The sequence below is a fragment of the Aquila chrysaetos genome, chromosome 9, assembly GCF_900496995.4.
Source record: "Aquila chrysaetos chrysaetos chromosome 9, bAquChr1.4, whole genome shotgun sequence".
NCBI lineage: Eukaryota > Metazoa > Chordata > Aves > Accipitriformes > Accipitridae > Aquila > Aquila chrysaetos.
The window spans coordinates 30,640,742-30,657,603 of record NC_044012.1 but is presented as its reverse complement, the minus strand read 5'-3'; the positions used below and the strand labels follow the sequence as shown (position 1 = coordinate 30,657,603).

The 16,862-nt window shown below is 39.9% G+C and overlaps 1 protein-coding gene across 4 annotated transcripts in view; it reads right to left on the bottom strand.

Moving 5' to 3' along the window:
* Positions 1 to 12,228, bottom strand: part of HECTD4 (HECT domain E3 ubiquitin protein ligase 4) — a 79,459-nt gene extending 67,231 nt beyond the window's left edge. For all 4 annotated transcript variants that reach the window (XM_030026044.2, XM_030026046.2, XM_030026045.2 and 1 more), the window contains exon 1: positions 11,770 to 12,228. In XM_030026044.2, the coding sequence (XP_029881904.1) occupies positions 11,770 to 11,940 (171 nt within the window). In that variant the 5' untranslated portion in view covers positions 11,941 to 12,228. The remainder of the gene's footprint in view (positions 1 to 11,769) is intronic.
* Between the last annotated feature and the right edge of the window lie 4,634 nt (positions 12,229 to 16,862).

The window sequence follows — 16,862 nt, the reverse complement described above, 5'->3', positions numbered from 1 at the left end:
TGTTATTGTTGAGTCAGCATTGTCTCTGAAGCCTGGCCTTGGGGGTTGCTGACAGAGATTTTTAAACTTTCAGTCGTGATGCTAAAACAACAGTAATATAGATTGTAAAGAAAAACACATACGAGATAGTATCTTTGAAAATAAAGACTCGCCTCCCCTGGAGCTTTTTTTTTTTTTCTGTAATCGAGGTAATTTTGCAAAGAACTTCAAAAGGACTGAGAAGGTAGAAGGTCCCTTGGGCTGAGATTAGAGCCCTTCTATGGAAACCAATAGGTCAACAATATTTTGTAATAAGAATATATATGTTCTAGTTTTAGAGCTTTTCAAACAAGCAAACCAGCTATCTAAAATGAACCATGAGTTTTGTTATACGCTCTCACTCCCCTTTTTCCCTCCTCAATTTTGTCATATTGCACTAGCTACACCTTTCTCAAAATATTTCCAGTTGCTGCCACAGTTTAAAAACCTAAAAGTCTCATCATCATCATTTCAGACAGAAGAAAGAGGTCTTTTTGGCACTTCTAAGTAAAATTGGAGACAAAGCTGGAACAACAAAAACCAAGTAAACCGCGATGGAAAGAAACATATTTATGGGTTAGTACCCAGCCCAGTACTTGAAAGAACTCAGAATTTCAAGTAATGTACAGACAACTTTTCTCCCTACAGCATACAACAACAGTTGAGATCAGCAAAGTCACTTAAGCTATGGCAACCTCAAGGAAAGCAACAAGCCAAATATTTTCTGATACTTTGGATCCAGTGTCCAAAGGGCTTCTGCTTGCATGCCACACTGCCTCATCTCATCCACCCCCACACACACCTCTTTGGCCCATCTTTATGCCGTAAAGCTGTCCTTCCCTCATTTAATTAAACAAACAAACAAACAAGAGAAAGGGAATGGGAGAGATTAAGAGATCCAATGGGTAATTTCATACAGGGTTGTTTGTTTGTTTTTTTAATTGTAGGCAGTAGTCATACAGAATATGAAATAGATGTTTATGTCTAATTGTAGAATTTTGAACAGCTTGATAAAACGCTTCAGGACAAATCACATGTGCCATTTCTACAAACACCCCGACTAAAGTCAATGAAACAGCTTTTCAGTAGAACACTTACTGAAGTCATGAAAAGTTCACTTTAAAGTAATTCACATAATAATTACACTTGAATAGATGTTAGTATTGAGCTTCTTAAAACTAATGAACCTCTTTTAATTAATTTCTTCAAAGAGATTAAGAATATTAATCGCTAAACCACATATCATACATTTAAAGTAACTACCTCATGTTAATTTGTGTTCTATTGTCTCAAAAATAAGTTTAATTGTTTCCTATTATAGATGCAATCATGTTCTAAAACAGTTTGCTTTTGACGTTCTTGAACTAAACTAAATACATGATGGATCCTCAACTAAGCCATAATAAGCTGCAGAAATGGAATAAAATGAGAATTAATGTTTTCATCTTGAGAGCTGAATGCTGAAGAAAATAGGTCTATGGTCTTTGACTATGCTAATAACAAAGACACCACAAAAGACAAGTTGTGGTATGCTTAGTGGGCTTTCCCTTTTAGATTATACTTCCATGGGGAGAGCAGCTTAGTCTTCTCCCCTTCCCATAAACATAGTGGAACCCTGCAATCCATGCCAGATAGCATTTCAAAAAGTTGCACCCACCTAAATTATAAGTATACTACTGTGTTAATTCACAAACTTTGTACAACCTCATGTGGACTTTGAACCAAATCTGTACTCAGTATGTAATAACAAGCAGAAGGTTTAAATATTCAAATATACAAACACATGAGAATTGCTTTAGCCAAATTACAAATGCAACCAAAGACTGAGTTCCAACGGCAACTGATGAATGTTTTTTCAGTTTCCTTCAAGTTACCAATGTTATGTTTGATGGGTTCTCATCAACAAAACTGTAACCAAATTGTTGCAGAATGTCCACTTCTTGCATACAATTTAACCTTGCAAATTGTCACTCATTAGGGTCCAACTGAAGGTACACTTAGGAAAACTAGTCGCACTGTGTTACACGCTCTTGTTCCTCAGGTCCCACAGTTTAGCAGGATGATGGATTTTTTTGTCTTTGATATTGCTCTACATCTCTGAATCTGTCTTGTATAAAACAAGACAAGAAGTCAGTGTCAAATATTTGCAGATATGCTGATGAAAAGCCTTTTCCCTCTGAAGTTGTATTTTCTCACTGATGTCACAGTTTATAATTTGCTTTATAAGCATAATATGGTCTGTCTGGAACTGTTAAGAGTGTTTTGCTTTGGTCTTCCATAAAGGAAATATGCACTAATTTGGGCTAACAATATATGAAGTACACTAGATTCAATAGATTTAGAAAACAATTCCAAAATGGGACTTACAGATTTACAAGCAATTTATATCATCTAGTCTTCATACACAGCTTATGGAACCAGTGAAAAAACTTAACCATTCCAGTTCATCTGAAGGTCTTAGTAGGCATCTGCACTTCCAGAAAATAACAGGCTATTAGGAGGAAGGTGTAAGGTCATCTACTATACAGGAGTCTTCAGAAAATTTTGTTGAAGTCTGTTTTCCTCATGAGGCATTTTACTGACTAGAGGTAAGTACTCAGAGCTACCTCCAAAAAGGAGTTTCAATACCAAATTTTCACAGTGACTGGCTGTGACAAACAACTTGGGAGCTTTCAGGGTTCAGACACGCTCCTAAGATCTTGCCGCTCACCAGGGAAGCATTCTGGTTCTCACTGGTTAGCAAAACACATCTCTTTGTAACCCAACGCTGATGACAGAGCTTCACTTGGTCCATGCTATATATACTGCTTCCCTTTGGATAGTCTAAAGACTTCACAAAGGAATCACAGCCCTTGCCAAGTCTTCCACTGCACACCGACTACAGTTTTCTCGTATCTTCAGGCAAAGCTTGTTATCTTAAAGCTATGTGAAGTCAAAGCAAGTTAAAATAAAATGCAAGAAAAATACCCACCACGTTTATTCACAAATTCTGAAACAGACAATACAACTAGCAGTGTTTATAAAAGACACAGGTGAAGAAAGGAAATAGAAAATATGTGCTAAAATGACTTGTACTAAGATTGAATCATAAAGGTCTTCCCCATCCTTTACGCAGCTGATTTACTGCAAACCTCCCTGGCACATGGCTGTCAGAGGCTCCCATTCTGAACACCTTTTGCCGGAGGCTGCACCCACTAAAGAGGGTTTCTTCGGGCTATAAAAGCTGGTGTACTCTGCCAAATCTCCCTTTCTAAATCCCCCAGCAAAATTTAATCCTTCTCCCCCAAATTAGTTTATCCTCTTCCTATCTAGAAGAACTGACCATTCTCTTTGTTAAAATAAGCACAGATTCACTTCCCTGCATGGGAAACATGGCTGTTACTCAAGCTGTCCCCTCCAATACTTCATTGAACAAACAACTATTCCTCATTCAGCAAGAAGAAAAATTCCCTTTCCCCTTGCCTCCTTGATGCCTCAGTATTTACACTTGAGTTTGAGCTCCGATTTAGAACTGATTTCTAGCATCCTTTTGTTAGTGGTATTTGGGCACCTTGCCTCGATATTTACCTATACAACACTTGGGGAGATCTCAGAAGCAGACCACTAAAAGCTAGCACATCACAAGCAGTCACTTGAACCAGTAAATAATTGATCATTTCACAGCACTAATCATTTTTGTCTAACAACGCTTAAGCAGAATCTAAGAGGATGAAAAGGATGTAACAATCGCATTGCTTTGCCATAGAACAAGTTACTCAAGTGCCTACCTTATCTCAAAAGACAACCTCTAACAGAAATAGCAGCTTAACAGTAACACCATCAAGCTAAAAAACACAAATATATGCTTAAATGAAAAATACTAAACAAAATCTGAATGTACAGATTATATTCAGAATTAGGAAAAGATAACTAGCCCAGCTACAAAAATAATGCAGATTAATATAGTATGAAAACAAGGACATGAAAAACTTAAGATGCTCAGTAGCAGTTAAAATAACAGCCATTTTATAAAGACAAATGTAAAGAGAATTGAGATTAAATTTAAAGTCTGTCTACCTTACGTACATTGGTAGTATTAAAATAGTCCATTTTCTGCTTTTAGATAACACATATTAACATTTTTCTTAGGAACAATCAATAATATTAATTAAAAAATAATAGAAATATAAAGTTCTAAAGAATAACTTCTAATGAACAAGAAAAATATGCAAAAACTGTAATTTTAATGTAACGCAAGTAATTCTAGTATAAATTCTAGTGTAACAAAGACACTAGAATTAGGGGAAGAAATAAAACAACATTACTTTTTAAGAAGAGCTTTTTCTATATCTCATTTTGTAAGTAGGGTAAACATCACATTGACACTTTTTGCAAGTGAGAAACCTACTCTTCACTCACTTTGAAATTACAGTTGATACACTGACTATGATCATTACCTATGTTCCAACTTTGTCTACTTCTAGATAGCAAAGACTACCTTTGAAAAGTTTTGATTTTTAAAGCCTCATGCTTAACAGCCTGTAGTTACATATAATCAAAAACTGTATTAGTAAAAAGTTTGTCACTATTTTAATTTTGCAGTATCTTGTCCTTAAATATTATTTCCTTGTTTAATGTTTTAAATCAATTTTAATAAATTGATAAATTTAATAAATTTATTAAATTTTTATTAGAAAATGGTTGATCCAAAGTTCAATCACTCTAATTGGTCACTGACATCATCTTCAACACTGAGAGGCACGAAAGGTATCTAATTTTAGATCATCAACTATGGGGAGGATGTCATCTTTCCTGCTGTACCCAATTTTTGTCCTGTTTCATACTACTACATGACCTTAACCAGATACTTCTTCCCATTAAACAATATTTTTGCCAATACTGCTCCAGAAAGTAGTCACTGGCATTCACTATTGTAGGGTAAAGTGTTTCTCTACTGTTAGTAAATACCAGATGTAATACAATTAAGACACACTAATCTACATGAAGAGTTTTAGCCTGAGGTTTTATGACCACATCAAGTAAATTTCAAAGTGAGCTGCCACTAAAAGGTAGCTTTCTCCTCTGGCTAAAATTCCTGCCCCCTCATCCTCTCCCTGGTGCCGGTAGCAGTGCCTGTGGGATTTTTTTTGTTTCGTTTTTGGTTTTGGTTTTTTTTTTTTTTTTAAGCTAGATTTTTGGTTTAGACCAGCTCCCTGGTATGGAACAGCAGGTAGAATGGAAAGAAATAGAATGGAAAAGAAAGAAGAAAATGCATGGCCAATGATAGACATGAACGAGGACTTTTTGCAACAGCTCTCCCAGTGTACTAGCTTAAACAGCAATCTCGGGCTGAATATGCTGGTTTCATTGATCAGTTTTAATTCTGCTACATAGGGAATTGATGAGCAATGAAGCTGTTCAAAGGTGTATTTTTTCCTAAAGTTACATATTGCAAGTGAAAGCCTTTAAATCTCCAAAATAGCTTTTAATTCTTTCTCTACATAATTAAATTGGCTGAACTTCACATATAAAGATAACAAATTTCTGAAGATGGTGGTACATTTACCAATATCAATTAGATCCGCAACACCCCCCTGAGTATTAAACAAGTATTATCCCCATCTCACAGGAGGAACAAACCATACAGAAACCCAGAAACAACCCCAAAATCATAAGGTATCTTTAACAGCAGCATGAAAAAAAAATTAACTACGTTACTTTCAACACCACATTACAGCTATAAGGTCACTCCTCTTGTACTACAGAGTTAACATATAGGGAGCACCACTTGTTTACTTGGTCCTTTTGTCTCTAGAAATACAAATAAAACCATGTAAAAAAGACTGAATTACAAGATTTATAGATTATTCTATAAGAGAAATATCAGTTTTAAAGGTACCCTGAAAATTGAAATACACATCAAAATTTAAACTGCTCCCATAAACAAACACTGTATACATACTCCTAGTCTTCCACTTTGTGTTGCTCTGCTGGGTAATAGCATTTCTGCTTAGGGCAATTTCTGAAGACACACAGTAGAAAGCTACCTTAGTGCAAACATTGCCTTCATTTCTTTTAAAACATTTTTCTAAACCCTCTCTAAGGCTTTCTGATATGCCTGTGTGTTTGTAAAATATATAAATATGTACAAACATTTTCATCATGATGTTTTAGGTATTGAAATTTTATAGATTCTTAGCAGCTGCTGCATACTTTACGCTATGCTTTTAGTGTTACAGTTGAAAACTACAAGTTTCAAGATTGTTCTGGTTTTTTCTGCTCCAAGAAATTTTAACCGTATCGCCTTGTTCAAAGCCTCTACTGATTCATAATCCTGTATATAGCAGCACAGCTTTTTAACAACTCAGCTAAAAGCATGAACTATTTTCCCTTGTGAAAGCATTAGAAACCTGATTACTTGCTCAGAAATAAGCACTAAGAAACCTGTATCTTTTACTGCATACACAATATTGTACCAAACAATTTTTTTTGTAACTGTACAAATTTACCAAATAACCTTGATCTCTAAGAGGAATTACAGAGTACAGGCAAGCTGTAAACACACACATACACAAATACTATAAGAAAAAGAGTTGTTTCATTATTTGTTCATTTGTTTATTGAAATATTTCTTTGGCTCTTATTTAAGTAGTAGATTAAAGTGTCTGTGAAAGGTAAAGAAAAATCTTTGTCATTTAAACATCTGAGAGCGCAGATCACTGAACTAATCAGCTACAATTGGTAATAAGAACTATATTTGGGAAATATATTTGCAAAATTATCCTTTAGAAGTTTTCTAATATTTGGCTACTAGGAAAACTAAAACATGACTTTAAAAATATAAAGCCAAGAAGCATAGTAGTCATATTACAGAAGTTTAATAAATTCAAACAGGTCATTTTATGACAACTGATAACAGCAGCAACTCTGCTGAAGATTAAATCACACAATATTGGTGGTTTACACAATTATCTAATGAAATTGAGCTTAAAAGGAAAGCGATCAAGATTTCGGCATCCTCTCAAAAGGCAAATGAGAGACTTATGCTGATGCCTGAAAGAATGCCATCAACTCCTGTGCAAAAGTAACAGCCAAGGCTCACATTTGTAGGGTTATCTTCCTGTGCAGAATTAACTTCAAGGACTAGCTTTATCTGGTGTTACTCTGAAATCTATAAACACTCTCAAAGAGGAATACTGGAGTATATGAAGTGGAAGGGGATGCAAGAGGCAGGACTAGGCAAGTTTACAAGCCTGACATACATGCTTGGATCAGCAGGTCCCAAGCTAGAGGTCGTAACCTCAAGAAGGGTCATCCTCTTAGTAAAAAGTCAATTAATTGTTTATGCTGGCATTAGGGATTTCTATCTTGACAGAGGTGAAGCTTGCAGATGAAAGTAAGGTCACAACCAGAAAGATTTGGGAAGCACTGACCTAGATAATTGCAGAGAACTACTCTCTCCTTCAGCAATCAGGGAAAAGTGACAAAATGTTTCTTCTAGTCTGTGAGGAAAATGGGTGAAAGCTTCAAGTTTAGGAGATACCTTCAAGTCTAAATCATTTTGACAGAAAACACAAGTTAGTCACAGGATTGGCACATGCTGTTAAAATAGCACTGGACTTCAGTTGTTCAACTTCTTCCTAGAGGGCTAGCCTAGACCATACTGGGGGGAAAAGGAAAGGACACGACATGGGTTTTTTAAATTATTTTTATTTTTTTTACAATTACATTTGATTAAAAATACATATCTGCAGTGCAGAGCGACAGCTGCCCAGTGGCATCTCACACTCTGACCTACAATAACAGAGCTTGACAAGAGTCAAAACATCAGATAAGGACAGATATATACATGATCCAGACAGCTACCGAGGTAGGAGCTATACTTGTAGCTTCATTTTAAAAATATATTAAAGAAAAAAAAAAAAATCAGGTATTTAGAACTTTTCCAGGCTATGCAGGAAAGCAGCAAGAACAGATATCCAAATGACTATTATCTCAGTTAGGCTGTTATGTAAAACAGAGTGCTTATGACTTGAGTGGAGTCACACATAAGGTTGTTCTACTTGATACTGTGACTATATATTGAAGATTTGTCTGTCTTCCCACTTATTTCCTTGTGGGACAAAATAACTGAGCCTATCACTAGTTAGCTGAAAAATTGCTGATACTGCAAATTTAGAACTAATGAAAATACTGGCCACAAATTTGAAGATCAGAAAGAAGGCCTCCTCAAATGGAAAGATTACAATGGTAACGTATGTCAACCAAACTAAACTGCCTAGATACAAGTGGATGCTTTTTTGCCATCAGATGGCTACATTGTAGTCTATGTGAACAACCACTGTTCAGTAGTGTCCTTCTTATTAAGTTACCAAGGGTTAACACATCAGTTTATATTGCTGGCAATCTTGTAAGTCTCAGCATGTTGACTCTGGCATACTGACAGATTAAAACTACATGGTTTAAGGCACCTCCACCTTCAGACATAAGTTTTGGCCAGCTCCCAAGGGTTGTCTCTGTGAAAGACATTTGACTGGGAGGATTCTGGAAGTGCTGCATGGTGCTTAGTTGCTGGCTGGGGTTAAACCATGACAGTGGCACATTAAAGAACAACTCATCTTCCATTAAGCTGTCCCTCCTGTGCAGGCATTGACATCCAGGGCAAAGACCGGACAAAATGTCATGGCAACGGCTTCAGTTGTTAGTCACATAAGGTTGTCTCCAAGAAGCAGAAGACTTTGCACTTTGAAAGTCATTTCTCTGTATGAAAGGCTTTAAAAATAAGGGTGCAAAAGCTTGTATAATTGCTAAGTAATCCAGGTCTCTTGACTAGAAGATTTTATTGGGAAACCCATACCAGGAACAGCTTTTATATGCACATCATTACAAAATTCTATCAAATAAAAAAAGTGCCCCCTTTCTTTTTGGTAATACATATGCTTTGTAAATATGCTGATAGACAGTCTAAGAAGTTGTCATACATCATTTACATCATATAAAAATAAACACAAAACAAACCCCCCCCCCACTCTTTAAATCTAAAGATACTCCTAGAACAAGTTACCTTCACATGAAGGAGAATGTTAACACTTTTGTAACCTACCATTAAGGGGTGGGGGTGTGTGTGTGTGTGTGTGTGTGTGTGTGTGTAAATACCCAAACAAACATATACACACAGATATAAATATATAAAGAATAAGTAAAAGTTGTATGGGAGTCAAAACAACCAAATAATAAATTTTCATAGGCCTTTCTTGGCATAATACCAGTTCCATAACCCCTGCTTTTCTTTTTATAAATAGACAAGACCTTTGAACAGAAGGACAAAGGAAACACATCCAAATACATTGACATTATTCACCAATAAGCTCTTTAAAGGGATATTTAAGCAAAATAGACCAGAATGATACTTCCACCCCGCAAAAAATAACCATTTAAGTATACTACATTTTTTAATTAAGCACATCATATCAGAAGTTCAGTCAGGGTTCTGACCACCATTGATGAAGCATAAGAAGTGTATTAAGGAAGTTTACTAATCAGAGCAGCAGCTGCAGCATCTCCTACCCTTGTCCAATAACATATCCCAAGAGATTTCTGTTTGGACCATTTTCAAATATATTTATTACATTGCAAGTAGGAGTAGAAACAGTGCAAATGAGCTATTCTGTGTATTAGTCGATTGCATGGCCACACTTCAATAAGATGCATGCACCTACTTCCACAAAATGGCTCCTCAAAGCCATTCCAGTTTACCAAGGTAGCCCTTTATTTAAAAAACAACATTAAAAAAAAAGGCAGAGAAAAGTTATGAACTAAATAATTTACATTTACACCACTTGAAATTTCACTTTTTTTTTTTTTAGCTGTCCCCCCTCAATACCAAAAACTATAAACCATTTTACAAACAACATCTGAAAAATAAGTCACTTGTGGTCATCAATTCTTTCAGTGGAAGGAAATAAAATGGTGTAATATTCTGTGACTTAAGACTATAGATCAAAATAAGTACCATAGCAAAAAGTCTTATTTATTTATTTATTTTAAAGTTTCACACTGCAAACATGCACAACAGAAAAAAAAAATCTCTGGAACAGGAAAAATTATGTGAATCAGTGGCACTGGATTGCTAAAACACTCATTATAAAAGTGTCATACAGGACAAGACACAGTAACACTAATTCCATCCCCATCTCCCCAAACAATTACAGTTTCATAGACATTCCTAGCACTAACAAAAAACTCTCCAGAGCTAAAGTGTTTGTCAAGTGAAGCTGTATGTCAAGTTTCATGCTGGAACATACTTCTGGTCCAGCTTGCAAGATCTTAAAAATAAGGTTTGGTTTGAGGTTTGGTTTGTTTTTTAAAGGATATCTCCTTTGTTACGATATAACACAAATAATGCTGTGGGAACATCTATTTTTCTAACACGGTTATTAGACTCGATGCTGCTTCAAAAACTATGTAATGGAATAGAAATATTTTCTTGAATACAAGCTGCATTGAATGCCAGAGTAGACTTTGATTACAAGAGAGAATAATTCCATGTTTATACACACAGAAATAAGTCATCCACCTTAAAAGTCTCTCTTTTCCTGTTCATGTGATATTTGCCAACATCCATTTCATGGGAGCAGCTAATGTTCCCATCCCGATCCCCAGTGTCACATCACACAGAAAAGAAAACACACACTCAGCAAAAAATATCTTTCCTTAGATAAGGCTGTGGGAAGTTTTCATAAACACCATAAAGATTTCACGTCACAAGGCGAACAATGATGTTGTCAGAACTGCAAGCCAGGCTCATGAGTTCTTCTTAGCAACACCCCAGTTAGCAGCCAAAGCCTCACTAAAGGGTTTTGCGGCCTAAATGCTTGTGACCTAACATAGCACACAGATAAAGCTCCTGCTGAACCATCCCCTCTCAGCTCACACCACTCAGCTCCTCTGACAAAGACCCTGTGTCATTGCAAGCCACATTGCTGGAGAAGAGGGCGGGGTGAAAGAAGAGAAGGGAGGCACACAGGGGAAGAAAAAAAAAAAAAATGCAGTCTACAAAATAGATGCAACCTACAATCCGTGACATTCAGTCCTTCACCGTCTCCTCATAAGATAAAACAGCCGTACCATCTGCCTGCAGCCAAAACCACCAGGCGTTTTGAGAAGGTAAAAAGCTGGAATGAAAATCTCAGCTGCCCTCCTGGCTCTTCAATAATGATCACTGTCAACAGCCTAAATAAAACACCCAGACACCCCAGTACCCTAAGCATCTTATTGTAAGGCTGATTAATTACAAGCCATCTAAAAGTAACAGCAAAAAGATACAAAACCATGAATAAAAATAAATGAGCCAAAGGCCACCTTGAAATACATGAGCGTGGTTCGGATTTCCTAACTCTACTGCTTCAAAACAAGGAAGTAGCACCAATACTTCACCCTCCATCTTCATTAGCGCCTCACCACCCTCCTGCCCAGCTCCACTTTCATCATTATTTGAAATAAATTAGATTGACTTAAAACAAGTAGACTGCCTCAATACCAGCTGGCTCCATACCCCAAATCCTTCACCCTGCATCCGCATCCACCATTCTCCACCCCGGCCCCCCCCATCCTTCCCTAGTCATTCTCCCTGCGTCCCCCCCCATAACACCATCCTCCTCCTCGCCTCAGACCCCCGCTGCCACTGTCCCCCCTCCCCCGAGGGCATCCTCCTCACCGCCCCCAAGCCTCTACCCCCGCCCCTCAGCTCGGGGGGTCTCGGGCCCGCCTCACCTCCAGCTCGGTGTCGCCGGGCTCGGCCACCCCAATGATCTCGCTGGGCAGCTCGGCCAGGTCGGTGACCCGGATCAGCCCGTCGTGCAGGAAGATGGTCTCCTCCTTCACCGACAGCCACTGGGCCGAGTCGGTGGCCGCCGCCGCCGAGGCGCCCGCCGGGGACCCCATGGCGCGGACGGCGGGGGGGCTCCGCAGGGCTGAGGCGAGGCGGGTCCCGCTACCCCCCCATGGCGGGGGCAGGGCGGGGGCAGGGGGGTCCCCAGCGGCCTGAGTGCCGGACAGCCGGAGGGCGGTGGGGAGCAGCGAGGAGCGGCGCGTTGCCACCGCGGCGCCAGCGGAGCGGGGACCCCCGGGAGCCGCCGTGCCCGCCCGCAGCCACCACGTCCCGCTCCCTCCTCACACACACAGGTGACAGCGCGACGCCATGTTGGGGGCTGAGGCGGGCCCGGCATGCACCGCGCGAGGAACAATACACCCTCCCCCCCTCCCAGCCCCGCGGGGCCCCGCCCCCCGCCGCGCCCCTCCCCCGCCGGGCCCGGCCCCCCAGCGCCCCTCGGTGCCGCCCCACGGGCTCGGGCGACGCCCCCCGACGCCCCGCCCCCAAGGGCGGCTCCCGCCGCGCCGCGCCGCGCCCCCGCATCGAGGGGCGATCCCCTCAGCGCCTCTCCCCCGCCCCCCCCCACGCGGGGCTGCTCCCCTCGGCGCCTCGCTCCGCTCGTCCCGCACCGAGGGGCGATCCCCTCAGCGCCTCTCCCCTGCTCCCCCGTCCCGGGCCGCTCTCCTCAGCGCCTCGCCCCCTCCGCGATGACCGCTCCCCTCAGCGCCTCACCTCCCTTCACCCAAAGGCCCTTGTCCTCAGCCCTTCGCCCGACTGCTGCTCCCTCAGCTCCTTGCCCCGAGGGTGAGGCCGTTCCCCTCAGAGTTCCCCTCTTCAGCCTCACCTTGGCTACTCCCCTGAAACTACACTTTTCCCTTAAGGACTGATCCCTCTTGGTGCCTCGCGTTCCCCACAGGGTAGTTTCTCTGCTCCTGGCACCTCTGGTCACCCTTTTTTTGTCTGCCCTCCTCTCCTTCCAGAATGACCTCCCTTTCTCCCTTCCCCTCCCTTGTCTGCCCGTCCGTCACCTCCTCGAAGGAATCCTGTCACCTCTCAGGGACCCTTTTCCCTGAAGGACTTGTGAGCAAGCAGGTATGACCCTTCAAATCCATACTTCCAGATTTATCTATCTAATGAGGATGCCAGAGGGTGCGAAGCAAAATGTTCACAGCACTACAGTATGTGTGGGAAAAAGGAGATCCAAAGAAAAATTGACCCTTCTCTCTCTCAGTCTCTCTCTTTTGGGCAGCATTGTGTAACCTTCTCCATTTCCCATCAGTCTAATTTCACACTCAGTTGCCTCAGACCTCCACCCAAGCCTGTTCAGAGAGGCACAGTGTCACAGGCAGCTGTACCTGACTGTTCAGCAAAGTACGTGCTTGTGAGATAAATCACGTTAATGAGAAAGACATGATGATAAATGTTAAATATTTTTAGTGTATAATTACTGTGGGGATTCCCATTGCAAGTCGCTGCTTTTCATGAAACAGTGACTGTGCACAACAGAACAGAGATGGAGCACTACAGATTTATTTACCTGTTTTATTAGATTAAATTATTTAATATATCAGTGCATTAAAACAAATGTGCTGTGGTATTGGAGGAAAAGTGTCTTCAAAGCTGTAGTAAAATGAGATCTACTGCTAATGCTTTATGTCCTGTTAAATCTGGTTGAGAAGAAGCATTTTTTCCATTTAATGGACCACCACCCAACTGACGACCCACACAAAGCATCTTCGTATCACTGATTGAGCAGCATGACCATTCACACAATTGCATAGTTTGTCTTTGAGGCCGGTTCAGAGAACATAGGGTTCAGTTAAGTTCATATGAGCAGTTGGTTACAGATCTGTGTGATAGCTCAGTACACTATATTTGGGAGGTTATCACTGCCATTCATGTATTGGAGAGCAGAAGAGTCTCCAGGCTTGGTTTTATTATAGCAATAGATATTATTTGCCTCTGTGCTAGAGAGTGTCATTTTTTAACAGGGAGAGTATGAAGAGTTAGTATCAAATGTTTTTGTAAGGGAGAGACCATTCATGGGCATCTGTTATTTTTGGTCAAGATGTGACACAGAGAACAATGGCTGCAGATGGGATGGACATATCCATAGATATGAAATCCACCCTGATCCTCCCGTGGGAGCCCTGCTAGTACTCAGAAGAGAGAGAATGCTGAGATTTGAAGATTTTACAGCAGGTGGGATGTGGCAGCTGAGTTCTGGCAGTTGAGATAAGCTAGGCTCACAAGGTCTCCTTGGAGGAATGGGAAAGCTGCTGAGGCTAGATTAGTCACAATATTTCATTACAAGATGGTGACTTGTGGTATTGTTTTGTTACCAGAGTAGGAGTTTTACATTGTTTTCATTCATTCATATGAGACAGGAATAAAGGAAGAGAAACACAAAGTATGTATACATTTTAGTGGGAGTAACACTGAAAAAAATTCTGTCTTTAGATTTTGTAATACTATCATGGTACTAGTTGAATATGTTCCACAAAATTGATACAAATAGCAGAGCTGGGAGTAAAATGGGATGTTCACTTCACAAGCTACACTCATGCCAGGAAGGCTTGTCAACAGAAAAGATTTGCAGTGTTCTCTAGAGGTGGCTGAGTTTTGGATGTATCTGTTGTTCTCCAAAGACTGTTTCATAGGCTGGGTAACCCCCAGGCTGAAAATTCTTTGTCTCCAGTTCTCACATGCTCTTTCCAAGGCCTTCTGGTCTGCTGTATCCCAGAGGAATATGGTTGTCACAGTAGCTCCCAGATGGAGACTCAGGGTTTGATATAGCTGTCGGTTCAATCCACTAATTGCTTTGAAATACAAACCAAGGCCTTGTATTTGAATAAGGAGCTGACTCAGAGCTAGAAGAGAGGTATGTGTAACTCTGGGTGCATTCATACCAGGCTAAGCAGAGGAAGAGGTACATGGCTAAATTATATACTGGCCAGAGGCTGTGCTTTGTCATTTGACTGGGGGCTGGCGAACAATTTCTCACAGCGAGGATCCTGATACAAGTGTTTTTGTGTGGTAAGTAACCTGAGCTGCCCTTGAGTGAAAAGCCAGCCACTTAACTGTGAATTGGAGATTGTGCAGACGTTTTAGAAATCCCTTTTAGCTGTATTTGTGTGAAGACATCCCAAGCTGAACACATGGGATGTTTATGATTTTATAGTTATGTATTTGCTTATTTGGAGTTCTTATGAATTGTATTGATTTGACAATTCAAAGTCAGTTATTGAATTAATCTAATGCCATAAAACTGAGAAATGTGTCCTGTCCTGCCTCAGTGCAGGTAAATAAAGTAATTACTAGTAAATGTAAGATTTACTAAATTATTTTAGGTGCCCACCATTCAGGAATTAACAGTATGTTGTGCAATCTATAAGCTTACATAGCATGGAATGCTGACATAGCTTTCTACATGAAATTTTCAATATTAGGGCCCTGTAATGAATTCAGCAAATATAATGCAGTTTGTCTAGCATCTGCTGCAGAAAGTGTTGTATAATGAAAAAAAAAAAAACCTATTTTTGTCCTGCATGTCACCAGAAAATGTCAGCTACTGTAACTTCAATGTAGCATTCAGAGGTGTACTGCAGTAACTACAAAGAAGTCTTGTACTACATTATGGGAGATGGTGCGACTTAAAAAACAGACTAGAATAGCCTTGTGACACAAATCATCAAGCTGAAGAAATAAAACCCCTAACTTGTAAATAGGCTTGTAACAGAAAACCAGTCTTTTGCTTTAATTATTTTTGAGCAGATGGGGCAGCTGTCTACAGCTGCTGTGGCTGTGGTTGTGTCTGCCTCTGGCGGCCGGATTCTGGAATGAGCTTCTCTACGTGCAGGTCTCCGGTCCTGCAGCAGAATGTGCCCCCGTGCTTCTCTGTGTGTGCATCACGGTTTCTGAGATTTAGCAGAAGATGCTCATGGTCTATGGGCAAAAATTCAGTCCTGTGAGCTGAAAATGGAAATTCACCATTCATGCTTCGAATTGACCATTTGCCTATTATGTAATGGAATTTAAAGGAACATTGTCTTGCCCTCCAGTTTAATTTTATATTAACAGCTATAACATATGGTGAAAATTCTTTTCATCCTAAGGCTTTGCTGTACATCTTTCTGTTAATTTAGAAATGGCAGTTTCAGTTTTAATGACCATTGTGGCACTAAGAAATGTGTGAAACAGAAGAAAAAGTTGCTATTTTTATGTGGTCTGCAATAACCGGATTTCCATACCCTGAATCCTGGCTCCTCTGCTTAGTACATGTTATATAGAGAGCCCAAATGCCATCATTAATAAGGCCACTATGCAAGGAATACTGGCATTTCTTGGCACACTAACTGTGATTAAGAAATACAGTTTCTTAATTTTTCTCCAAGTTAAAAGTTAGAAAGGAGTGAAGTGGAAAAAATCAGTATTTGACAGAGGAGAAAGAACAAACTAGACAGTGAAATAAAATAATTTCAAACTTCAGAAATGTATTTTAATTGCAAAGGAAATTTATTCACATTTTTCTCATTTTGATATATTAGCAATAATCTCTGAAGAAGGCTCTGACTGATAGCAAGGTAGGCTTGAGGAAGGAAGAACAAATAAAAAGAGATTTTTATTAAAATGAATAAGGACAATTTTATTACAGGGAACATGAGTATGAATCACCTACCTCGCAAACATAGCCTTAGTTAAATTGGACATGAAACAAATGTAAATTATAGAATTATAATAAAAATGCTGGAATGTTTTCTTAGAGGCAATCTAACCCAGTGCTGTGACCCAAGCTGTAACTACACTACTTGTGACACATACTTGTCCCATCTATAGTGATGGAGACTCCACCTGCAATCTCTTCCATTGTTGAATTGTCATTCCAGTTAGGGAGTTTCCTAATGCTTAATTGAACTTGTGTTACTGTAATTTAAGCCTTTTAATTTTTTTTCAGCTTTTGTAGGCACAGAGAACAGCTGTTGTACGCACAGAG